The sequence below is a fragment of the Lonchura striata genome, chromosome 6 (genome assembly GCF_046129695.1).
Source record: "Lonchura striata isolate bLonStr1 chromosome 6, bLonStr1.mat, whole genome shotgun sequence".
NCBI classification, from domain to species: Eukaryota; Metazoa; Chordata; class Aves; order Passeriformes; family Estrildidae; genus Lonchura; species Lonchura striata.
The window spans coordinates 53,474,845-53,501,803 of NC_134608.1; the positions used below are offsets into that span (position 1 = coordinate 53,474,845).

General features: G+C 46.1%; 1 protein-coding gene across 1 annotated transcript; it reads left to right on the plus strand.

Annotated features, from left to right (window-relative positions):
- Positions 1–1,354: 1,354 nt before the first annotated feature.
- On the plus strand, positions 1,355–21,314 carry RMDN3 (regulator of microtubule dynamics 3). Its single transcript, XM_021555983.3, has 12 exons — positions 1,355–1,532; positions 2,387–2,588; positions 3,448–3,594; positions 6,748–7,006; positions 8,148–8,250; positions 9,054–9,114; positions 15,584–15,659; positions 16,424–16,501; positions 17,715–17,813; positions 18,387–18,440; positions 19,388–19,468; positions 20,058–21,314. Exons 1-12 carry the CDS (start codon positions 1,370–1,372, stop codon positions 20,100–20,102), a joined length of 1,368 nt encoding a protein of 455 aa, XP_021411658.2. The 5' UTR covers positions 1,355–1,369; the 3' UTR covers positions 20,103–21,314.
- Positions 21,315–26,959: the final 5,645 nt, after the last annotated feature.

The window sequence follows — 26,959 nt, forward strand, 5'->3', positions numbered from 1 at the left end:
GATACAAGAAAAAGAAACCCCAGAGGCTGATTGTCTCCTCTTCCTAAAGCACATCCCACAAATCCCAGTATGTCCATTAGGAGTTCCCTGTGGGATACCTCCCCACACAGATTAAACATCAGCTTGTTTTCATCATTCCTATCCTCAAAAGAGCCTCCTCCCCAAGTCCTGGAACAGCTGGAATGTTTGCTTATTGCTCTCCTGTCCCAGTGCAAACCTGTTGCCCAATGAAGCAAGGGCACATTTCACCCAGCTGGGTTGGATTTGGACAGAATTCCCATCATCCATTACCCCTTTGGACCTCTGCTGGGCACGTGTGGTCTGTAGTCACGCAGGGAATTATATGGATATGCAACCCAGACCTTTCCAGAAATTAAAGGAAATCTGCCCAGCTCTGGGTCTGACTCTGATGTGGCTCTTTCCTGGGGAAAAAAGATAGGAAGGAAAAAGGAGGGAAACGAGAGCAGAGCTATACGTAACATTTTAATATTGAATTTCTTGAGGAGATACCACAATCTGGGAGGCAGACAGATCTCATCCATCATCCCAAAGCAGCTTATCATGCTCTGGCTCCGAGCTGGCTGCTCCCAGCTCTCTCAGGATTGCTCCCAATAATTCAGATAAAGGGAAGCAGAAGGTTCTTTGGCTCTGCCCAAATCCTGCTGTCACCCAAACCCCCAGGAGCAGGGAGCACACAGAGGGCTTGGTTTTCCCTCTCCTGACTGGCGCCTTTCCCTAAGGAATCCTTTGGCTCATCCAGGAAAAGCTATTTCTAGTTTCAATGCCTCTGGGGTAAAGAAGTTCTTCCCGGGGGATCCCACCAGGAATGGAACCACCCACCACATTTCCTGCAGAAGGGAGAATTCCAACCCCAAAAGTTTGGGATGATTCTTTGGCCACTCCTGTCTCCTTGGCCTAAAATCCATTATCTCATCCCCAAAACCGCTCCCTCACTACAACAACCCCGTCCCGCTCAGCTCCCTTGGGCACCCCAAATTCCCATTTTTTTTTGGGGGGGGGGGCACGTTTGTCCCTCCCTGATGGGAGCTGAACACCAAACGGAGCGTCGGGCTGTGCGGGGACATCCCAGCCGGGCCGAGGTGTTGTCACCACGGCGGGACAGCTGCCGAGGCGGCAGCAGGTGCCAGCCGGCGGCCTTGGGGGGCTTTTCCCGGGGCACCGCGCGGATTTGCGGGCGCGGGGGGCGGCGGTGACACTCCCGAGGGTGGCCCAGGTCCGTGTCCCCGCCGCCTCCAGGCGCCACCAAAAGGGACGCGGCCTCGCCGCCCCGAGGCATGACGTCACGCGGCCCCGCCCCGCCCTCATTGTCGCGTCTCCGTGACGTCATCGCTCCGCGCCCGCAGCGGCCATGGCGGTGGCGGGGCCGGGCCGGGCCGGGCCCCGGTTCGGGATGGCGCTGGGGCTGGCGGCGGGCGCCGGCCTCTGCCTCGGCGTGCTCTGGGTCATGCGCCGCCGCTCCAGGGAGGCGGCGGGGCGGCCGCGCCGCGGGACGGGCGGGATGGAGCGGCGGGGTAAGCCGGGGTCGGGATGCGGGGAATGGGGTTGGAATAGGGAGGAATGGGGAAAATGGGATGGGGTGGCACGGAGCTGGAATGGAGGAAATGGAATGGGGTGGGGGGAAACGCGATTAGAGTAGGAAGAATGGGGTTGAAGCGACGGTAGTGGGGTTGTAATGCGGGAAATGGGGTTGGAAAAGGAAGAATGAATGGAGCTGGAGTAGGGGAGAATTGGGATTGGATGTGGGGGATGGACTGGGGGAGCGGGGCCGAGATAGGGGAAAGCGAGATTTGGAGTGTTGGGCTTTTAGAAAGTGCTGATTCCGAACCCTCCGCTTGCTGGGTTTCATCCAGCAAAACTTCGGGAACAGAAAATGAAACTGTGTTTTTCACAGTGATCATAGAACAGTGGAATCCTGGAATGGTTTGGGTGGGAAGGAACCTTAAAGCTCATCCAGGCCTACCCCCGGCCTTGGACAAGGACACTTCCACTATCCCAGGTTGCTCCAAGCCCTGTCCATCCTGGCCTTGGACACTGCCAGGAATGGGGCAGCCACAGCTTCTCATGGCAGCCTGTGCCAGGCACTGAACACCCTTACAGGGAAAGGCACCTTCCAATATCCCATCTAAATCTCCCCTTTTCCAGTTTGGAGTTTTTCTCCTTTGTCCTGTCACTCCAGGCCCTTGTAAAGAGTCTTTTCTCCTTCAGGCTCCTTCAAGGGGCAGTTGAGTCACTGCAGATCCTTGGCTTTTCCAGGCTGAACAATCCCAACTCTCCCAGCCTTTCCCTGCCAACAGAGCCGTGGTGACATCTCCCTCCCCCTGGAATCTGGGGGGGACTCTGAGGGCCTCCTTGTGCTCTGCTGCAGGCCAGGCCATGCCCAGGGCTCTGCTCCTGGCGGGCACCAGCGATGGAGCCGTGCCCAGCCCCCTGCTGAGGCAGGAGGAGCAGCTGGAGCTGTTGGAGCGCCTGGACTTCGTGGTGAGGAACGTGGCGGAGCTGAGGAAGGAGGTGGAGGCGGTGCGGAGCAGCCTGCAGGAGCTGGCCATGGAGATCGTGGGGGAAGTCAGGTGCTGCCCCTCTCTCCCGGGCCTGCAGCAGCCCCTGCCTGCACGGGAAAACAGCCACGGCTTCCAGGGATCCTCCTGGGCTGGGAGGGACCTCAGAGCCACCCACCCACGGGCAGGGACACCTTCCACCAGCCCAGGTTGCTCCAAGCCCTGTCCTGGAGCGCTCCCAAGGGAGGGGGCAGCCACAGCTTCCCTGGGAAATCCTGCACCAGCCTCACAGGGAAAGATCCATACCCTACATCCAACCTAAATTTCCCTCTTTAACTCTGAACCTGCTCTGTCACTCCAGTTCCTGGTGCAGAGGCTGGATGAACATCACATCTGTGGATCCTGTATGGATTGTCCATGGGTTGTCCATGGAGGAGGGTCTGCTTTACCTGCAGATATATTAGATACATTCTATTATATAATGTATTTCATATAATTTTATATATATAATATCTATTATATCATTATATATTACATTTTATACAATGTGCATTATATAATAATACAATCATAATGCATTAACACATAATGCATCATAATACATTATATAATATGATATATATTATATAACTATAATTGTCTATGTAACACATTATTATATAATTATATCTATATAAAATTATATAATAGATAAAACATATATATTATATATAAATATGTATATAGAATATATATATGCAATATATAAAATATATATTATATGCTATATATTATACAGAATACAAAGTTAGCTCCATTTAAGTTTGTACAAACACCTCGTGAATTCTTTGTCTAGAATGGGAATTGGGTGGAGTCTGCTGGAGAGGAGAAGGGGAATAACAGACATTTCATTACCAAACATTTATTTCTCTTCCTTTTTCTTTCCCTCCAGGACCCACCTGGAAGAAACCCAGCGTGTGACTCGCCGGAGGAAGTTCCCCTTCTCCAGGGAAAGAAGTGACTCAACAGCCTCCAGCTCCATCTATTTCTCAGCCAGCTCAGGGAATCTCAACACAGATGATGGAGAGAGTGAAGGAGGGTAAGCGGAGCACTGGGACAGATGTTTTAGGGGATTTGGTGCTACATCTGGGCAGTTTGGAACATAAAGAAGGGAATTTTCTTCCCCTACTGCCTGTTTTAATTTGCTTTTGTTCCAGTTAGGGTGTTACTGCCAGGGCCAGAGAGATCTGAAATGATCCTGACTTTTAGAGAAAGGAAAAAAAAAAAAAAAATTTTTTTTGAGGGGTTTTAAAGAAAAAATTTGATTAGGGAACCTTGCGGAAGGAAGGGAAGTACAAGTCCAGCCTGGTAATGGAGTGAGAGAGTATGGAAATCAAATTTCCAGGCAATATATATTATATTAAAATGATTAAATCACCAAATATCCTGAGGTGGAAGGGACCTAGGAGGATCATCCAAGTCCAACTCCTGGCCCTGCACATGACAGAAAAGTTCTGTGTGATGTAAGAGCATCATTAAAAATGCCAATATATTGCAGGTTTATTCCTGTTAGACAGGTAACAAGTTCTCCTGCACCCATGACTGCTGATTTTCTGAGGAAATGATGCTCCTTTGTGCCTGAATCTGACCACTTCTGTAGCCTTTGGGGTATGGAAGTGTGTCCCAAAACAGCTGATGCTGCCATGTGAATTTTCCCAGAGCAGTTGGGATGAAATGTCATTTAAAGAGGGATTTTAGATCAGTGGGAGCATTTTGGGGGAATTTGAGCAGCCAGGTGACCTGGGGGCTGGAGCCAGCTGCCATTTCAGCTGGGATTTGTCCTGCCAAGACAAAGGACAGGGATCTGGGACTGCCATAAGCTCCTGTTTGTCTCTAATAACTAGAGCTGGTGAGGGTGATCTCATTGGGGTTGTAGAGCTTCATTCAGCTCAAGTGGGTGTTGGGATGAGAGGGAAGTGAGGAAGGGAGTGATTCATGGTGGTTTAATAGGTAACGAGGCTGCAAAACAGATTTTAGAGCTGTGGAGTTGCTTCTGAAGGCAGGACTTGGATATTTGGATAACAGCATATGCACTGAATCACCAGGGGACAAGGGGTTGTGTAGAACTGCTGGAAAAAGGGGTTTTGGCCACACACCCCCAGCCTTGGCTGTCAGAAAACTGCCAGTTCAGATCACAGAAAATTGTGAGTTGTGACAGAGGCCAAGAATTCAGGGTTGCAAAAAAGGCACCTCCTCAGGGGAGAGGGGTGTACTTTACTGCAAGACCTCATTAATTTATTGGGAATCCAGTGGTGGTTGGTGGAGTCCTTACCTTTTAATTAACATCTGTAATTAGCTGTAATGACCACTGTGGGGATTGGTGGATTAGCAGCTCTCACCTGATTTAAAACTGGAATCTCAGGTAATGCCTCACTCTGGTCCTACAGAGAGGTGTAAAAATATCAGCCAGGCCAGGACCAGCTGCCTGTAGTGTGCAATGTTGTCTGCTAGGGATGTAAATGTGCTTGACAAGTAATATTTTTAGGGTAGGAAATGTAAATTTTGGGAAAAACCGAAGCTTTAGAGCAGGCACTGGGAGGAGGAATGAGCCTGTTGCCAACAGAGGGGTTTCAGCTGGGGTTCCTTGCTGACAGCTGAATTCTTTCAGTGAAATTCAGAACAAAATCCCCCCATATCAGCTTTATTTTGTGAACCATGTGGTCATGATCTTCTCCAATTTTAGATGCAATTCCCAAAAAATCTCCCAAGAGTTTTCAGGGGGGTTGTGCTGCTTAATTTCCCTGTGTGGCTTTGGGTTTTGGGCTTCTTCACCTTCTCTTCCCATGGGCTCTGTTTTCCTTCAGGGTCACCATATTAAAGCATTCCAGAGCTTTCCATCATTGTAAACTCAGGAAAACAGGCTGATAACACCTAAATCCCTTAATGTCCCTGAAAACTTTAGGTTTCCTTGTCTTTTTGAACTGGTAGAATCTCGTGGGTGCTGTCTGGCAGAAAACACGGTTGGTGTTTGAGCTGAAGGGCTGAAATCTTGGCAGCTGCCAGTAAAATGTTGGGGGTTAGGATGGGGAAATCAGGGAATTCGAGGACTTTGTGTTTAATTACTGGAAATGAGGTGGTCTAGAGAACTAATAGTGCCATTAATATTAAGAAATGTAAAGAAATGAGGATTTTAATCTGAGGCAGAGCGTGCCAGTGTCACCTACCCTTGTGTTGGTTATCCATTAATTCAGTGTCATCTCCAGCAGGGCATCCTTGCTTTCCTGCCTTTGCAGTGTGAGGCTGATGCTTTATTTCTTGCCTTAAAATGTTTCAGGGCAACATGGTGGGGTTTTGAATGTCTGGGTGAGGGTTGGAGGCTGCAGTGAGGGAGCAGAGGGGAATTCCTGAGAATTAGGGATGGTTCTCAGGAAGCTTTGATAGCCAAACGTGTCTTGTTATCTGTGTGTGGGCAGAGCCCTGTCACTGCCTCCTTCAGATAGGGGCTGTGGTCACATATCTGTGTCCCCAGACAAAGGTAGGGCCACAGGGCTGTCTCTAGGAGGAGGAGGAATCAGCCAGGACAGAGGGAAGCACAGCTGGAAGTACCCAGTGCCCCCAGAGTGCAGGGAACTCAGATCCAGCAGAACTGCTGAAGTTCTCTTGGGCAGTTAGTGACTTAAATCAGCAAAAGCCCCGTGGTCAAGTGCACATTTTGAAATGGCTGGCTGATTTGTGCCTGCTCTCTATTTAAGAGCTTGCAGGTGAAAGTGAGGGGCACAGATAGCCTTGTTTGGAAAGGAATCTGCTCTGTAAGTAGACTCCCTGCTGCTGTGGTACCAACGTGTAACCCTGGTTTAAATTTCAAATTTTAAATGCCCAGCTTGGGTGCTGGGGGAGCTTAATTTTCTCCATTTTCAGGAGCTTTGATCTGAGCTTTACAGTATCACTGAGGTTCAGAGGAGGTGACAGGGTGTGCAGGGTATGTGGTGACAGGCAGAATCCTGGAATGGTTTGGGGGGGAAGGGACCTTAGAGCTCATCCAGTGCAGGGACACCTTCTATAGACCAGGTTGCTCAAAGCTGACTTGGGACTTAACTTCATTGTCACCTTCATCCTTCAGCTTTCTGAGGGTGATACGAGAAACGAGGCTGTGTGAGACACTTGGGTTGTGAAGTTTTTTTCTGGGATAAGCTAAGATACTCTTCCTTTCCTCTCCTCAAACTGCTTCGGTGATGTTTTTTTCCCCCCAAAGTTACACCACGGCCAACGCCGAGTCCGACTACGACCGGGAGTCGGAGCGGGAGAGTGAGGACGAAGTGAGCTGTGACACCGTGAGGACCGTGCGCAGGGACTCCCTGGACCTGGTCGCCGAGGATGAAAGCCCCCTGCTCCCAGATTCCTCGCTGGAGGAGGGTCTGGGGCAGCTCCTGGAGCAGGCTGACCGCCTGCACAGCGGGAATGAGCAGGACAGGAGAGAGGGCTTCCAGCTGCTCCTCAACAACAAGCTGGCGGTATAGGTGCCTTGTTGTATTTTCCAGCAGCAGGGGAGGGTCAGCTTGGGTGTCAGGAGAGATTTCTTCACTCAAGAGTCCAACCTGGAACTGATCCCCAGAGCACTGAGTGCTGTGTCCAGTCATTCCTTGGACACCTCTAGAGATGAGGACTCCACCGCCTCCCTGGGCAGCCCCTTCCATTGCCTGACCACTCTTTCCAGGAAGAAATTCCTGAAATTTCTGGAAATTTCTCCTGGTGTCCAACCTAAACCTGCCCTGGCACAATTTGAGGCCATTTCCTCTTGTTCTATCCCTTGCTCCCTGGGAGCAGAACCTGTTTCCCCCTGGCTGCCCCATCCTGTCAGGGAGATGTGAAGAGGAAAAAGGTCCCACCTGAGCATCCTTTTCTCCAGGCTGAGCCCTCCCAGCTCTGTTGCCTTCCCTGGACTTGCTCCATCCTCACCCTGTCTGCCTTTCTGACTCTCCAGAGCTGGGCACAGCACTGGAGGTGCCCCTGCAGTTCCCAGCCCAGAGAACTCTTCTGCAGCACTGGCTCCTAAACTCACCCTCTCTGCGGTTCCACTTGGCTTCGTTTGGAATTGGGCGTTTTAAAGCTTAGAAAAATCCCTGCATGACTTCAGCTGTGTGTGCCCTGCTGTGCTTTGTTGCTGAGCTGATGAGGGTGTTTGGGCTGTTTGTGTTCCTGGTGTTAGCGTTCAGGGACACACATAATTACGGGATATGATTATATGCAGGTGCTTTTATTGAGAGCTCTGGGAATCGGGTGCAGACTCAAATCTGACTCCAACATGGCTTTCAAGCTGAACGTATTTTATATTCTATCGTTATATAACATTAATATTAATTATTAAACTTATATTGTTCTATTGTATACATTGACATGAGTTTCTCATGATCTTTCTTAGGTCCCTCATGATTATTCTTACGATTAAACAGTAATTTTATTTAATTACTAAACAATCATCACATCTAACAATTATATCATTTATCATGTACTAGCTACACAGGTGCAGTTCTAGTAAGGTACAAAGGCTTCCTGTACTCAGGGTATTTATTTTCTTTTCAGGGCCTACTAAGCTTAATTTTCCTTTTAACCCTGAATCCCCATGATTTTAAACCCTTTTACTCTCCCTTGCAGTACGCGGGGCAGCACGAGTTCCTGTGGCGCCTGGCACGGGCACACTGCGACATGTGGGAGCTGACGGAGGACGAGGAGGAGAGGAGGTCCTATGCCACAGGGGGTAAGGAATCCCCTGCTGCCCCAAAGGAGGGCTGGCACTCATCTGCACAGCCCCTCCACCTGCCAGCAGGGCTGTGGAGTCACTGGTTTTGCCTAGAATCTGGTTTTTAGGGGAGTGGGAAGCAGCGCTTTAAATGAATTTTTTGTGTTTAAAAACCGAGCTTTCTGAAAGAGTCTAAATAGAATGAGACCTACTTAGAGCTGGGAAAGTTGTTTCTCAAACCTGTCATTCATTTCTTTGTGATACTAAAACAAATCATAAATATAAAATAAACAAGCTTTGCTCTAGCGCGCTGGATTTTCTCTGTTGCCAGCACGTGCAGATATAAAAAAAATATCTATTTTTAAATTCACTTTAACTTCATTCCCTCATTGTTCTTTACCACCTCAAAGGTGTCTGCAAGATTTTAGATGAGTCAGAATGGAACAAAAATCATCTTTATTACAGTTAAGATGTGCAACAAAATACACTAATCAAAATAATTTCTGTCTTGTTTATAATGCACATAACTAAATAGAGTTAGTTAATACTGTAGCTAGTATAATTACTCTTTCCTGGGAGCCATTTAAACATGGAATTCTAAGTTTTATATTGTCCTTTTAGCTATCAATAGGTGCTTAGTTTTCAGCTTTTTGAACATGCCAGAGGACAAAATTATGCATGGGATGTTTCCAAGCCAAATGCATTATCAAATTGACAAATATATGACTTCTGTGCTGTTCTGTTACTCTGACGGCCTCAGAAAAAGAAAGTGGGAGAGAAAGCAACTTAATGTCTTACCTCTGACTACTTTTATGTTCCAGGGAAGGAAGAGCTGGAAGTTGCCTTGCAGAAATGGGATCAAAGTGCTGAGTGCCACCAGTGGTAAGTGCCTTTTTACTTCTTGCTTTTAAGAAGAGTAGGGCAAGGACTTGGAGTTTTTTGTGAGCTGAGGTGCAGTTAAAAAATAATAAATACAATCCCCCCCACAAACTTCTTTCCTGTTACTTGCACTGTACCACACTGGTGGTGTTTTTCCATAAAAAGCCATTTTTAACAGCTTTGCTTGCTTGGTGTAAGGAATAACTTGACAGACAGTAGGTTTGGTTGTGATGGTAGGAATAAATTTGGGGTATCTTACAGCAACTTAATTATGAATTTCTCTCTGAAGAGTTCTGGAGGAAAAGCTCCCAAGTGGAGCTGCTTTTGAGGCAAGAGGGGATGTGTTTGACTCCATCAGCTCTGCCAAATTCCCTGTTTTCCACTTAGTTCTGGAGGAAGGAGATCCATCACTCACCAGACAGGCTTTTAGAGTCCCCTGGAAGTGTTTTCTGGCACTGCTGACTCTGCTCTCGTCACCCTGCAGGGCCCTTGTCTTGGAAATGAAGGGACCCAGCAGCACGTGGCTCTTTTTTATTTAAAGAGATATTCTATGTATTTGTTCCATGCTAAAAGAAGAGATGATCTGCAGTTCAGCCAAGCAGGTGTGACCAACATTTCTGCACAGGGTTTGAGAGAGGACGCAAGAGAGGGGAAAAGCTCCCTTCAGCAGCCTGGATGTGCAGGCTGTGCTTGCAGCTCATGTGTGGAATTTTTAAATGTCCTTTATAAAAATTACTCCAAAAGAGAGTTTGTGGAGTGGCACAGATATATGGAGATAAGGGAACGTGCTTTTCTGTTACTCTGGTGAATTCCTCTGTGAATGGTGTTTGTCAGCAGTTCCACTGAAGGATTGACAGCACTTAAATTAGAATAAAAGGGATTTTTTTTTTTTACTGCTCTCAATTAAAGCTTTGATTGGAAGGAGGAATTTGAGAGCAGGAAAATCTCCAGCAGATCATGGTGCTGGGATCTTGTCTCCCAGCTTAACATCTTGAAGTTAATGGGGTTTAGTTGCCAGGGTGAATCTTAAAATTTGTATTTTGCAAAGTCAGGTTCTACTCCAGTGTCCAAATATTGACAGTTTTGTCTTGGAATTCCAAGTGTGGGACAATTCTTGGCCCCTCAGACCCCTTTCCCTAATAGAAGTTAGGCTACTTCCTGCACATCTTGTTTCCAATTCTCCAGGGCAGCTGGAGGAAGCAAACAGCAGAGCAGCATGTGGGAGGTGTGGCATTTCTTGGGGATGAAATGTGTAACTCCCTTTATCAGCACACAAATTACTATTTTCTGCCATGAATAGAACAGGAAATTATTCCCTTCCCAGCTCTGAAGTGGTCACAAGCTGGCTTAATTGCAGTCTTTCTTTATGCTAATTGAATTTACCCTGGGGATAAAAATCAGCAGAAGTTTTAAAGCTTTTTTGGGGTGGATTTGATGCCCCAGCTGTTGGGGGAAACGATCAGAGAACATTGTTCACATTTATTTAAATTACAGTTTTATTCTGTCGTATTTCTTTCTAGTGACTAATTTCCTTGGTGAAGAATCCTTTATTATCTTCTGTCACAGGGGAATAATTTATTATGTCTCACCACCCATGCTGTCTTTGCAATATTCTTCTCCCTCTTGTAGTTTTTCAGACAAAAGTGGAGGGATTGTTGGAGTGGCATGGCTTTGTGCTGGTGTGGTGGTCCTTTGCATTCTTTCTTCTACACACAGCAGTCACCATCATCTTTTCTCTTTCCCACTGCATCTGGAATGGCCACTTTAATAGAAATATTCCCAGTTATTTTGCTGCCTCTCCACACAGGCTGTGTGAAGCTGATGGTGCAGGTCACCTGGGCTGCATTTTTTCTCTGTGTGCATCACTTCATGTTCATTTTCTGTTTTATCAATTGCCTCTTGGAAGTTTGTGGGTTACTTCAGATGAAATTGTGCTGGTTTTCGGTGCTTATTCATTGTCTTTTCTGCTTGTTATTTCCTCCTGCTGCCCACATCATTCCCAGTTTTTGAGGTGCCAAGGAAGACAAGAGGTACTTTGCCTACAGTTATCATTGCAAGGAAAAATTTCTCCCCTCAGTGCCTTGTTGTTCAGTCATCACTGACATTTTAAAGAAACTAAGAAAGAAAATAACTGGGGAAGGGAAGGATTTCTCCTGGGGAATCAGTGCTGGCTACAGCTCCTTTCGGGGTTGGAAGGATTTGGCAGCAGGAGGAAAAGTGGTTTCTCAGGAGTGCCAGGGAGAGCAGTAAATGTGTGGCGCTGTGTCTGGGCTGGGCTTTGGGATTTACCCAAGCACAGGAGAGGCTTTCATGGCTCTGCTCTGGCTGTGAGTGTGGGACAAAGCTCTCCTTGCAGCTGTTGCTGCTGGAAGGCAGCCGGTGCCAAGGGAGCCATCTCCAGACAGAATGGAGCAGGAATTTGGTCAGGGCTGCACAGACAAGCCAGCCTTGTGCAGAGAGACTGATCTCTGCCGCTGCTGCCCTTGGGAGTTTCCCCTGGGAAATGTGGGAGTTGTGTTGGGCATTAAATGCATTTAGTGCCTTAATAGTAGATCTGTGTATGAGAAGTGGAGGAATCACAGGGAATTATCTTAGAGCCTCTTTGCTCCCGACTTACAATTACCTGGTTCTTACCTTGGATTTAGACACCAGAGTCATTCTCTGCTTTGATTTTCAGAGATTCCTGAGCAGGTAGAGCTTTTGTCCATTTAAACCGATTTCTCCATGAGCTGATTTCAGCTCTTGAGTAGGACAGAGCAAGTTCCCAAGCCTGTTCTTGCTTTTAGGGATGGATGGATGGATGGATGGATGGATGGATGGAGCATCAGTGGCTGCACAGACCTTTCAGAAATGAATTGAGAAACAACTGTGGCTTTCTAGAATTCCCAGCCCATTTCCTATGGGCGTTTTCAGCACAACTGCAAGCACAAGGCAGCAGCTTTAGGGATCAGGAAAGGAGAGTGAGCTGTGAATTTGCCTTGGCTTCCATTCCTCTTGCTTAAAGTAATACTGAAGTGCAACCAGAGGGATTTCAGAGAAACCTGAGGAAAATTGTGCAGGTGCTGTGTCAGGAACTGTGGTTTGAGTTGGATATTTTGCCCTGGAAATGAAGCACTGTCTACTGACAGGCCTCGCTGTGGGAGGAATCATAAGCTGCAGCCCCCTTGGAGTTATCCTGTGTGCTGTGGAGAAGTGGGATTGGCTTGGATGAGTCTCCAAAATGTGCCCTTTCTTCTGGAGAGTCTGGCAGTTTGGTGGAACATCTTGATCACCAGCCCTTTTCAGTTCCATGGGTACGTCTGGCTGTCCGTGGGCAGATCCTGGATTTTTGAAAAGTCACAGCATTCCGGATATGCCTGGAGATGGCTTTAATTTAACACCTGGCAGTGCTTCAGCATTTCACTCTTGCTGCCTCACTGCCCAGATCTGGCCAATTCTGAGGCAGATTCTGGATTTATGAGCTGAGCATTTTCTGTTCTGCAGGCAGATTAAACAGGGAGTTTGCTGTCAGTGTGATATGGGGCAGGAGCAACTCTGGGGATAGGTGTTAGGAAATAGTTCAGCATGTAGTGGAGGGAAAATAACATGGAATTAGAGCTGTCTGAATGCATCTCCCTGACTTCTCTGCCCTGGAAGGTGAATTCAGAAATGTGAACATCCAGAATACAGGAGCTCTCCCATAGGGATGTTTGTGGGCTGTAAGGAAGGGGGGAACATCAGCCTTCCCCACTTTTTCCTTCCATCTCCCCTTGGAAGAGCCAAAGCTTTTTTTTCCCAACCTCTTCAGGATCAGCTGGTCATTAATTTCAGGTTGAGACATTGGGAGTTCTGCTGTCTCTCTCAAAACACTAATTCCCAAATAAATTCTTACTTTAATTTTAGGTTGTTGCAGTCTAAATACCTGGCTACTAATTCCCTGTCCCCTTAGTCAAGTGCAAGGGAGTCACATACATCTACCCAGTGCACAGGAAGGTGAAAAACTGGGAATGCTCACAAAATACTGGGAAAATTGTCTTTGATGTGGTTAAAAGAGCTAAGAGCTGTGTTTGGGCTAGCAGAGCCCCCTGACCCTGGAGGAGAGGTGCTGGAGACTCTGTATTCCATGACAAAGTCCTGCTTCCAGGGAAGTCAGAGTGCAAAACCCAAAAAGTCCTTCACAGTCCTGAGCTCAGATCCTGGGGATTTAAGCTGGAAGATCAGGCTCTCTCAGCTGGGGGTTCCTGCTTCCACAGAGTTTATTTTCGAATAAATCGGGAAATCCTGATCTGAGATTCCTGGGGGAACTGGTGTGTCAGCTGCTTAATGAGGAGTCTGGCTACTATTAATCAAGGATATCCTAAGGAAAGCTCTGGATGGATCTGAGCAGTAATGCACAGGGCACCCACTGGTTACAGGGGATGAAAATCCCGATCATCATTATTTTTAATCTCCTCATGTCCTGCTGCCCAGCCCTCCTGCACCTCCACAGTGCCTCTGGTGATGCTCATCCCGATGATGCTCATCCATGGAATGAGCTGGAATAAACCACTCCATCCTGCCAAGCTGAGCAAGCAGGGGGCAGAACAGCAGAAAGCAGAGCCTAAAATCCCAGAAGTGCAGAGCTGTGGGTATGAAAATCCCCAACAGTCCAGTGACCCTGAACCTGGGATCAGCAAAGCCGGGTTGAGAAGAATCATCTTTCCTGGGAATACAATGAAAATCAGATCAGATGTCTCTTCCCATATTTATATTTTTAGTTTACTTCACGGCACCAAAATAGGACTGAAATTTAATTTGTTGCTGCTTTTGTGGCTTTTTCATCAATGTTTTACCAGGCTGTTAAAAAAAACCCTGGAATTCATATTTGACATGAGACAACTGTGTGATTTATTGTCTAGGAATATTTTATCTCATGATCTTAGAAAATAAGCTTTTTATTGGCTTGTATTTCTCAACTCATGTTGTGGTTAGGGATGTTTAGTCCAGGCTGGTGTTTGTTGGGAAACAAAGTGGCGAAGATCTTAAAAACACTCCATGATCTGCACACAACAGAGTGGGGCAGTGGAGCCCCAGCAGCAGGAAAAGATTTTTGTCCCATAAGCCACTTATCTGGTAATCCTTGCCATTACTACAAAAAATAAGAGTTTTAGAGCTGATCTAAAAGCTTTTCCACAAGAAAGTTAACAAATTAAAGGAAGAGATTTATGGTAAGATGCTAAATTGTTCAGGAATTGTGATTTTTGTGCTGTAACTTACACACTGGAAATGGAGCAGTGAGGTGTGAGGGGATTTGTGGGTTTTTGTGACTCTGAGGAAAGTGTAATTGGAGATTTAAAGGTCTCCTGACAGATTCCTGCACATCTGCTGTGGTTAATCCTGAAAGATGCTTTGGGACATCAATACCTGTGGCAGCACTGGGGTGTGGGTGTAGGAAAGGGGATTTTTATTTGCATCTTTCTGCTTTCCAGCTTTATTTTTTTGCAAGAATGAGCCGTGTTATTTGTCTGTCTGTTCCACTTTTTTTTTTGAGCCAAACTCAGAGAAGGGATGGAAATGTCCTCCGCTCCCAGAGCTTTTCACCCAAGCAGGATAGGAGAGGCCAAACTTCCATCTGCATGTTCTGTCCCACTTGAGAGCTTTCTGAGCTGTTGTTTCTTGGGAAGTGATGCAGGGAGGGAAGTTTTGAACCATTGTAATGTAGGGAGGTGAGGTGGAAGGGTGCAAATCCACAGGGAATTAATTTGAATTTCACGGCTTGTGCAATAACTGCTTTTGCTGGGGCCTTGCTTCTCAGGCTTACAACTCACAGTCTCTTACTGGACAAAGCTAAATGTCTTTGCACTTTCAGCACTGAACTTGTGTCATTCTGTTTCCCAGCTGCAGGATGTAGGTAGGTTTTCCAAATGTTTCCCTGGAAGTAGAGCCCTGTCTGCTGCAGCTGGGCTGCTGATAAGGAGGTCTCTGTACCCCGTAGTTGATTAGAGCTGCTCTTAGTCTGCCTTTTGCTGCAGTAACTTCACTCTGCACTGCTCTGGGTTCTGACACAGCTTTCCCTGCTCAGAGAAGCAATTCCAGCTGTGGAAGTGTGCTGGTCCTGGTTTTTAGCCATCAGTGCAGTGAATTTGTGTTGCACCCAACCCCTCTGGCTGCCTCATCCTTTGAGCTCATTCCTTCCTGGGTGCTACATTTTTGCTGCTTATGTCTTTTTCTGTGAGGGATGTGCTGTTTTCCTTGTTTTCCCCACTAAAGGGTGAAGCTTTAATGATCTTCACAGAATCCTGGGATTGTTTGGGTTGGAAGGAACCTTAAAGCTCATCCCATTCCACCCTTACCATGCAACATACACCTTCCACTACCCCAGGCTGCTCCAAACTCTGTCCAGCCTGGCTTTGAGCACTTGTAGATGTTCATTTTGCAGCCATGGACAGCAGTTAAATGTGGATTCAGTGTGGATTCAGTTCCAGCTGGCTCATGCAGGTGTCTCCCCATGCAGGTTTGCCATCCTTTGTGGGCAGGTGTCAGAGCAGGAGAGCATTCCCAAGCGCATCCAGGCTGGATATGCTTTCAAGGTGAGTGGCCAGGAGGTGCTGGGCTCTGAGTATCAAACAACACTCATTTCTGCAGCAGGAAATTGGGAAAATCTGCTCCAGTACTTCTTAGGGAAGCAGTGGATTTCAGAGCTGCCACGAGTGGGTGGTTTGAGGTGAGGAGGCTGATTCCAGCCATGGCTTTTGGGAGTGACCGGGCTGAGTGCAGTTTTACACTCTGTAATTGCAGAAAAGAAAAGAAATCTTGCAAATGAATTTAGATAAAGGACGAGACTTAGAGCTTGAAACATGGAATTATTACGTAGTGACAACATGCAGCACCAGCTTGTCTGCAGTATGTGCCTGTGAATGACCCACACCCTCCCAGGCAGCAGTTACTGCTCAAAGGGGATTTCATTTGCCTCAAATTCCCTTTTTTTCATTCCTAGTATTATTACTACTGTTATGATGCCTTGTGGGTGTTCCAGGGGAAAAGGATGTCCATGGAACAGATCGCAGGTTATTGTTTCCCCATCAGCATTTGGCATGATCAGTGAGGTTATGGCAAAGCTCTGGAGCAGGAATGGAATGCAGGACAGCTTCTTTGTGTGTGTATGTGTGCAGAAATTCTGTCCTTGAGGCTGGAGAAATGCTGCCTTTCTTTGCTTGCTGAATCCAGTCTAATTTTACTGTTTGTGACACTTAAATTGTGGATTCCTTCCTTTCCTCTTTCTCTACCTGATCTGGTGGATATTTTATTTGCTTTTGACGAAGATGTGACATGTGCTGGTGATGCTTTCCCACAGGAACACATCGATAAAGCCATTGCCCTGAAGCCACAGGACCCACAGCTCTACTATCTTCTGGGCAGGTGGTGTTACCAGGTAACAGAATTTACCATCACCCCCTGGGCAGGCCTCTGAAGGCTTCAGAGCTCCAGTCTTGGGTTTTTAGTCACTGCTGGTGGCATGGGAGGGGAAATGGCAAGGATGGGTTAGGAAAATCCCAAGCTTCAAACTCCTTTTCTGCTCCCAGTGCTTTGCTTGGTAAAAACAAGCTTCCTTCCATCCCCTGAGCACAGAGGGGTGCGGTCAAGGCCATGTGAGGAGCTTCTGCTCACAGTGTTGGTGTGTGATGTGTTGTGTGTGTCCCCCTGCCCCTGCCACACACAGAATTGGAGGCACTGGCTGCATGTGCCAGCTGCTTTATGCTTCCTGACAGGGAAAAGCTTGGAGTCAGATGCCAAGGTCTCAATCAGATGTAGAGCCTAAAAAAAGGGAATAAAAGTCTGCAGTGACTGTTGCTGTTCCCTTTGTGCCATTGGAAAGCACTTTGGGAATTGAGCTATAGTGCAGAGATTGTAGCTGGCATAATTGACAGTGGGAATTACAGAGCAACCCTGAGCTGAGCTGCTGGGAACTCCTGGCTCTTTTCCTGTGTGGAAAAAGAATCTTCCTTCATGCTCAGCCTGGAGCTGCTGAAGCAGTGGAAGAGAACCATGGGTGGAGAAGTATGGTAGTGCTTCATCTAGTCTGCATTGTTAGAATTATATAGGATTAAACAGGGTATTGTCAGAGGGAGGTGGTGAAGTCCCCATCCCTGGAGGTGTTCAGGGAATGCCTGGAGGTGGCACTCGGTGCTCTGGGCTGGGTGACAAGGTGGGGATTGTCACAGTTTGGCCTCCGTGGGCTGCGAGGGTTTTTCCAACCTAAGTGTTTTCATGATTATCTGGTGGGAATACTTCAGCCTGCCTCTCCCAAGGAATCACAGGGTGGGGGGGAGCAGGACCTTGTGGAAGGTTTAGGCTGGGAGAAGGGAGAGCACAGGTGGGGACTGGTGTGGCTGCAGCATGGCAGGTTGGGATTTGGGGCCATCCAAATCCCAGATGTATGGAACTGTAAAACCTGACCTGGGACAAGGGAAAGCAAATCTGGTTAAATTCTGTGGCCAGACTCGGATACTCCATGGGAATATTCCGACACTGCTGAGGGGTTTGGCTTCCTCCCTGCTGCAGGAGCATCTCCCAGAGACTGGGCAGGCCCTTGTTTCTGTGCTGGTGTGGGATGGATGGGCCAGGTTGCCCTTTTGTCTGTGCAGGTTGCCCACCTGGGCTGGCTGGAGAAGAGGACGGTGTCGGCGCTGTTCGAGGCCCCCCCGACGGCCACGGTGCAGGACGCGCTGCAGAACTTCCTGCGGGTGAGGAAATGTGGGAATGTGCCAGGAAGGGGCATCACTGAGCTGCCCAGCTTACAGGCATGGCACTGGGCTGCTTGGATCCCTCCTGGTGCTTCCCCATGGCCTGGGACCTGGGTGGAAGGAAAGCTGGTGAGAGGGAAATTTGAGAAGTGTCCATTCCAGAATAGGCAGACAAAAGAATGGGATTGTTGAAGATGTCAGAATTGCAGCCCAAAGTGTTGGGAATTGGTTTAAGGGGGGTTGGTTTTCCTTTCTAAGGCTGCACAGAAAAGGAATTTCCTTTCTAATTCCTTGCTCAGTACTGAATACATCTGGGCTGTCCTTCCAGCATGGCAGCTCCTTCCCTAGAATATTTTATCTAAAGCCGGGCTGACTTCTGCATTTCAAACTTTTCCAGACAACTGCTTGAAGGTTTCATGGATATAGTGCTTTATGTATTTATTAGGATTCTCCTTCCTGCCATCTATTTATTTTCCATTAAAAGCTGCAGTGAGCTTGATGTAAGAATTAACTGTGTCCTTGCATATCCTAATGTCTGCTCTTCCCTGTCATACCCTCCCTCTGTTCCTGTAGGTCGAGGAGCTGAGCCCAGGGTTTTCCAAAGCAGGAAGAGTTTACATTGCCAAGGTAACCACTCATTTCTTATTTGTTCAGAGGGCAAGAAATATTTGTATTGAAAATCACCTTTGGCTGTAAAGTGCTGACCAGGTGGAAAATATTCCAAGCAGGAGCAGAATTTTTTAGGATGATAATATTTCCTTTTATCTTTTAAATCTTTTTAGACCAAATCACCTCGTGCAGAGGCTTTAAAATTCAGGGGTTTTGCTTTTGATGCACTCAGTGGAGCATCCCTGGTTTTTAACAGATGAAATTCTATATAAAGCAGGAATGGTGACTTGGCAGCTGTGTGCTGGAGGTTTAATCCTTCCCCACCATGACTTCTGTGGTGATAAAACCAGAGAATCATGGGGAGAGGTAAAGGATAAAGGATTTCTCATTCCCTGTCCAGCATGGGAGTCTTGAGCCCTCTTTCTAAGGGGGTTTTTAGCACCCACTTCCTTTTCCTGGGTGTATTTCATGGTCTCCAAAATACCTCCAAGACTCTCTGGGCACCCAAAATCTTCCTGTTCCCAGAGGGATCAGTGTGCCTCAGCTACTGGTCACATGGAGAATATTTCATACCTACTCTGGGACCTGACACTCCTGTAGATATATTTCATTTTCAGCAGGCTGGGGAACGATGTGCTCCCTGGAGATAGGTTTTGTGGAGAAAATGGTGTGAGGAAGAGGGGAAACAGCTACTGAAAAATCAAAGTAGAGCTTTGAAAAGGGTGAAAACCACAGGGACACCTTAAAATGTCCAAGCAAAACTCAATCTCCTTCCCCAAAATGAGAGTCAAATATAATTTAGTATTCCAAGATCTGGTGGTGCTTCTGACACCTTGTGACTGAGGGATACTGCAGGACATACCAGTGCAGAGGCAAAAACAGCTCTCCTTAGCAGTCGCCCAGTTCCATTTGCTGCCTGTTTTCTCCCATTTAACTCCTCGCCCATGACCATTTTCCCTCCCCAGTGCTACAGGGACCTTGGGAACACCTCAGCAGCGGTGCTGTGGATGGACCTCGCTGCGGAGCTGCCAGGGTACACCAAAGAGGTAACACTCAGCAGGAGCAGAAATGGGCTCTGCACCTCTGCTCCACTCCTGTGAGATCCCAGCTGGATCTCTGCATCCACAGGGAGCAAATCCAGAGGAGGGACGGAGCATCTCTGCCATGAGGAAAGGCTGAGAGAATTGGGATTGTTCAGCCTGAAATAGAGAAGTTTGTGGTATCCTAATTGTGGCCTTCCAGTGACAGGAAAGAGGGAGAGAGACAATTTACAAGGGACTGAAATGACAGGAAGAGGGGAAATAGGGGCTTCAAACTGAAAGAGATCATGCTTGGATCAGTTGTTAGGAGGAAATTCTTCCCTGGGAGGGTGTTGAGGCTCTGGCACAGGTTGCCCAGAGAAGCTGTGGCTGCCCCATCCCTGGAAGTGTCCAAGGCTAGGAGCAGCCTGGGCTAGTGGAAGGTGTCCCTGCCCAGGAACTGGATGGGTTTAAGATCCTTTTCAACCCAAACCATTCCAGGACTCCACGATATGCTCAAAAGCTAGTTTGGGGTTGGAGAAAAAGAAGGGAAATGGTGTTTTTTATTTGTTTTAATCAAGCTGTGCATTTATGAATTTCCCTCTTGCATTTCCAGGATGCAGAAAGTGAGAGAGAACTTGAGGAGATGCGCTCAGTCTGAGAGAAATAATTTTGGAGAAATTCATCCCACTGCAGAGACAGTAAAATTCCAAATGGATTTCATGATCCTGACAATTACGAGTACACTTCAGGGATAAGCCACAAGACTTAAAGGAGAACACCCAGCAGCACATCCAGGAAAACATCTTGGAATTAATGGGATAAAATAGTGATTTATTTTCCTTTGCAGAGCACTGCATGTGTTTGATTTTAGGATCCCTAAAAATATTACATTCGTGAAAAAAAAAAGGGGAAATGTGGGGGTTTGTAGGTAGAGTTTGTGATATAAAAACATTTGTGGTTTTATATATATATATATGGCACATATACGTGAGATACTTTGTGATATAAATATGTATTATATATATTTTTATGTATGTGTGTATAAATATATATATATACTTATTTATTATATATATGTATGCACATATATATTTTATATCACACTCTTTGCCTATCAGAAATCCTTGCTGGTGAGCTCCCAATTCATTCCTGAGGAAAACTTGAGCCAAATTTTTTTCCAGTTTATTTGTGTTGTATTTTCCATAGTAATTAATGGAATCAGTTGTAATTACTGTTCAATGGCTTTTGTGGATGTTCTGGGGAGATCAGTTTCCAAGTGGGACCAAGGAACTTCTCTGCACAATCCAGACTGGATGCTAAGAGGTTCGTTAGTCAAAGAACTGAGGAATAGGATTTTAAACTTCAGGATTTTCTCCCAGTGATGTTTCTGTCTTTCTTCACATGAGACTGAAAACTAATGTCCTTCCAAACTGTGCTGCTGTGGTTTAGATGGAATCCCTGAGTTTAGGAAGTAGTTCTTGATAAGAGAACAGGCCACAGGGGTGGGAATATCCTGTGGCAAAGATGCTGTTTTGCTGTGATGATCTTCTGCCACTGACAAGATTAATTCTCTTCGAATTAATTATCTCCTGGACTAATGAGGCGACGCTGAGGAGGTGAAGCCAACGACTGACATTCCTCTTGCAGCTCCTGGGGACCAAACAAGAACAGGGAACTGTGCTGGATGCTGACACAGATGGGGAAGGAAAATGTGCTGTGGAATTCCTCACATATTTATCAAGGCTTTGTTGGTATCCCTTAAAATTCCAAAGGCAGCTACTGAACACTAATTCCTGAATGTCTGTTTCATGATGGGGTGGTTGTGAGGGGTAAAAGGAGGAGTGTGTGAGTAAAACATTCCTTAAATCACGTTTTTTCCCCTTGCACTGTGGTGGGTTTGTTACTTCCTGAAAATAACACTGAAGGGGAAAAGCACAGCAGATTCCAGCATTGAAACTTCCTGGATTGCAGGTGTGATGCTGCAGGGCTGGGTGGCAGCCTCGGGGCAGGCAATGGCAAGAGCACAGATGGGGAGGTTTGGGAGGATTTGGAGCCATGGGAGGAACTGGTTGAAGGGATGAGCCTGTGCCAGTGCAGGTGTGGCCTTTGGCTCCTGGTCCTGTGGAATGTGGAATCCTCCTGGAATGTGGTGGCAGCCCCGGGGCAGGGGAGCTGAGAGGGGCAGTGCCTGAGGCTGCTGCAGGCAGGGCAGTGTTTACCCTGGGGCTGGCCCCACAGCTGAGGTCCAGCAGGATCAGGGCACAGATGCTGCACTTGGTGTACCCAGGGAGTTTCTGTCCCCCCGGAGATTTCCTGTGGCATGTGGCAGCACAGGGAGCAGAATGAAACCTGCAGCTCCCGTGGCCATTGCTGGCCTTTGTCCCTCTGTTGTGCCATCAGCCTGTGGGAATTTGCTGCTGTCACTGCCACTGCCACCCCAGCTGGGGGCTGTGTCCTCCTGGCAGCCCTTCCCAGCCCCAACACAAGTTCCAGTGGTGCCTCTGTGCTGTGCTGGGAGCTTTGCTGGGAATGTGCCTCATCCCTGGGAGTATCCATGTGCTCCAGGGCCCTGAGCAAGCAATTGACTGCAAAAAATCCAAACATCGAAGGATGTATCCCAGACCCCAGCTGCTCCCACCTCAAACTTATGCTGCCCTGATAGACCCAAGGGAGCACGACAAAGTGACAAGAAGAACCTGCACTGGCAAGTTTTCCTTCCCAGGGAAACGGGCCAGAGTATGTGCCATGGGGCCCCTGGCCCTGGGCTGGGCCCTGACTGCAAAAAATAAAAACATCGAAAGATGTGTCCCATAACCCAGCTCCCCCAACCTCAAACTTGTGCTGCCCTGATAGACCCAAGGGAGCCCCACAAACTGACATCAGGAACCTGGACTGGTGAGTTTTCTTTCCCAGGGAAAATGGGCAATGTATATGCCCAGTAGCCCCAGGGTCCTGGGCTGGGCCCTGACTGCAAAAAGTCAATATATTGAAGGATGGACCCCAGACCAAAGTTGTCCCCACCTCAAACTTGTGCTGCCCTGATAGACCCAAGGGAGCCCTACAAACTGACATCAGGAACCTGGACTGGTGTGGAAAAAATGACGGGAGGCAAGTCCATTCTATAATGTCAACAAGTCTCAGTTTATTTCAAGCACACATGTACAGTTATACCCGTTATAATGAAGCTCATGCATATTGCAAAACTTAGGCTCATCATTGGTGTATTAAAAACAGGTCAACCCCGCCTTTAAAGCTTTCTAAGCTTGCTTTGTTTTCCCTTACATTTATCTTTTTGCTGAACATTCTACTGTTGGGAACCAGCTTACCCAAGGACATAAGATATTATTGCTACATCTGCTATTGCTGCACTGTGCAATTTTCAGCTACTGCTTCACTAACTGCACGTACTCATGTCCTTTCTCACAAAGCCATTCATCCACAAAACTCTCCATATTTCCCCCGTTTTTTTTTGGACCATTAAGTTAGTTGTCTACATCTTGTGAATCATGCAGTCTACCAACTTTTGAAGACAGTTAAACAGGCAGGGCAAAATCAACAAGAGTAATAAAACAACAATTAAGATTCCTACTGCATACATGATAAAAGTTCTTAGCCAAGGACTGATCCCTAAACTTTTAAGCTATTCTCCTATCCCCAGACCATCTTCTTCTTTTAATTGATGAAGGCCCTGTTGTAGTTCTTTAATCTTAGCATGTATTGATACAGAATGATCAGAGAGATTTATGTAACACATTCCTTCAAATTCCTCACATCCATGTCCCTGGGCTAACAACAAAAAATCAACTGCTGCTCTGTTCTGTAGTACAGCATGATTTACACTTTGTACATCCATAGCAAGCATAGCTAAAACCTCTGATGTTTTGTTAAGTTCATCTTTAGTCCAGCATCTCAATTGTTCAGCTAACATCATAGCTTTTCTGGCAGCTCTTCCTGGTAACAGGGTTGCCACTATTACCTGTTTTAAAGTACTCCAAAATTGAGGTTGTCCAACCTGATCACATTCTAAGTCATGCACATCACGCCTTTTCCTTGTCTTCCCTAGCTTGTCCCACTGCATTAGCAAGGATATATTAGGATGGAACAGTGCTAGTTTTCCTAGGTAACAGGGTCCCCCTTGTGGTTTTACCGGAATTCCATTCCAAGCTCTATCTCCACAGATCAAAAACACACCCTTTGGCAACCTTAAGGGTTTGGTTATCTTGGAACCGTCACAGTTAGAATATAACTGTGATGTTACCCTACCTGAGTCTAGTGAAGAGTCTAGAGAAGGCCATTTGTCTCTTGGGTTATTTACACTCTGCAAATTCAATGGAACAAAGCTAAACCATCCTCCTGTTGAAACATTCCCTAAACTAGCATTAGCACTTCTAAAGAGATCTAATTCCTCTGGTGGAGATTGCAATGTTTCTTTAAGTGACAGTACCAACAAACATTGCCTATAGCCATTTCTTTGAGCTTCTGTATAACCAATATTCTTGTCTGGCCTTTTCACCTTTGCAAAATTCTTGCAAAGCGTCTGATTCCTTATTAATCTACAAAATTCCTCTGGTCTCCAGACAGGAACACCTGTTAGGCAGGTACAAAATGGGTTTGTCACTCTTCTTAAGCTAAGGCATAGCGAACTTTGATTAGTCATGTTAGCCAAGGTTACCCAAATATTTTCTTCGGGCTGATTAAATTGTATTAGTCCACGACAAAGATTAGTCAAAAGAACAAGATAGATTATCTACCTTATTGCCCTCATGATGTCTTCTGCTTGAATTTTAATTTTAATGTCCGTACATATTTAATAAGCTTATCTAATTCTATGTCTGGATTTCCTACTACTGGTTTTTCTAAAGAAGATCTTATAGATACTGTCACTTGCTTTTGACACCTTGTTGATAAAATTTTTGAATTTGCTTGCTTAATTAATCTATCACAAGCGTGTTCTGCTTCCCACCTATAAAAAGCTAATATCTTTTGTTCTGGTGCTTCAAATAACTGTAAAGCTATAGCAACTCCTAAGCCTGTGTCTTGTATTAAATCTCTCTGCCAAGAATCTCCTCGTTTTTGAAAGTCACAATGTTTACACCAAAAATGTCATTTTAAAAATACTTGATCTTCCCAGTATGTTTTTCCACAACCCCCACAAACAAAAGCAATCTAACTGTTACAATTAAAATTCTCACAACTAAGACACTCAGGATTCTTTGGTCCTGGAATATGAACAGTCTGTAAAGCTTCAATAGCTGTAACAATTGTCGTAAAAGTTAACTCTGAAGGCAAAAATTGATCAATCACTGGGGAAAGTCCTCTTATCTCTTGAAGAATAGGTCCCACTGTGCGAATCAGCTTCTCTTCAATTCTCCTCTGATCCTGATCCATCAGGTGAGCTAAGAGACGACTCATCCAGAGCTGGTTTGGTCCACTTTGCTGGCACCCAGAGTGAACCTGTAGGGGTGGAAACACAAAGATATCCCCTTCCCCAATATAGGACCTTTGCTGGGTTCTGCCAAATACCTGTTTTAGGGTCCCTATACCTGACCCATAGTTCTTTGCCCTTTTTGCTTATTTCTTTTTGTCCATAATGTATCATTGCAGGTGGTGCCTCTGAATCCCCAAATACACACAAATGATTAAGAACAAAGAGCACCTTCATTAATCTTTCCTGAACATCTCTAATCTCTCTATGCTTTTCCAGATACCTCTTCAAAGTTCCATTTGCCCTTTCTACAATTGCTTGTCCAGTGGGAGAATGTGCTATTCCTGTAATGTGCTTAATTCCCCTTGATTTTAAAAATCTTTTTACCCTGCCACCAATGTATGCAGGACCATTGTCTGTCTTGATCTGCTTTGGCACTCCCATTACTGCAAAACAACTACACAAATGCCTTATAACATGTAATGCTTTTCCTCCAGCTTGAGCTGTTGCCCAGATGTATTTACTATATGTATCTATAGTAACATGAACATATTTCAAGCGACCAAAACTATTTACATGAGTAACATCCATTTGCCAGAGTTCATTAGATGAAAGACCTCGTGGGTTAACTCCCCATCCCATGCCATGACCCCCATTATGATGACTACAGATAGGACAAGCTCTCACTATAGCAGTAGCATCTGCATGGGATATTCCAAAATCCCGTTGTAACTCTTTTGCATTCTGATGAAACATAGAATGTGCCTCCCTAGCAAGCATTTGCCCTGATAAAGGAGAAGTTTGAGTCACTGCGACGAGCTTATCTGCCCGGGCATTACCTCTCCTAAGCCAATTTCCCATTTGTGACTTCTTATATGAATAATAGCATAAGGATGCTCTCGGATTTTTACTGCTTTTTGAAGTTGTATGAACAGTTCAAATAGTCTCTGATTTCGTACTTCCTTGATAGCAGCATCCTCTATTCTTTCTACAACACCAACTACATACAAGGAATCTGTAACAATATTCAAAGGCCCTTTCAGGACTGTTAGAGCCCACACCACAGCTGCTAACTCCAAGGTCTGAAGGGTATCTGAGTCATTTGCAGTAAGAATTTCATGATTCCAAACTCCCTGCTCCTGCCATGTAATTGCTGCTGTTCTTGACCTCTTCCCTGCATCTGTGTATGCTGTTATTGCACCAGGAATTGGCTCCTTTTCTCGCTCTGGCCGAACCATCCAACTCAATTTTCCAATCCACTGTAATGGAGGATTTTTAATACTTTCAGTTATGACAGCACCTCCTATTCCTAGCAGAGCTTCCTGCAATTCTTCACTATTGTCCAAATACCATTGTAAAGAGTCCTTTTTCATAGGAATCTGTATTAGTTCAGGCTCTCGCCCATCAACCTGCAAAATTCTCTCACGACCCCGTTTTATCAAAGCTGCTAACAGTTCAATTTTTTGAATTAGAGTTTTTGTTTGCTGAAGTGGAGGGGATAGCCATTCCAACACCCTTATCTCCTCCGTTTTTGTTTCTAGCTGGGTTAAAGCTCCCAGCAAATGTTTTTCACCACACCATATAGTGAGATTAAGCGGGATTCCCAGTATTCGCCGATGTACACGACCCTGAATCACACAGTCTGTAATTTGCTGAAGAGTTCTTTTCTGCTGAGGATTAAGGGTCACTGGTGCCGTTGGGTCTGTGCCCTTCAATAAGGGTCTAAGAGAATCTAACAGTTCATTTGGAAGGCCCACTATAGGTTTAAGCCATTGTAAATTACCTAGTAATTTCTGAGCATCATTTAAAGTAACAATCTGTGTTTTCAGTTCTAATTTCTGAGGCGTTACCAAGCTTTGAGACAACATCCATCCCAAGTATTTCCAAGGAGAAGTTAACTGTATTTTCTCTGGGGCCACAACAAGCTTAAAATGTCCCAGCAAGTTTTGTACATGTTTAACCTGTTGACTCGTAAATGACTTAGGCTGAGCAATCAAAATATCATCCATATAGTGATAAATGATAGCTTGTGGCCACTGTTGCCTCAATGGTTGTAATGCAGAATCTACGTAAAGTTGACATAAAGTAGG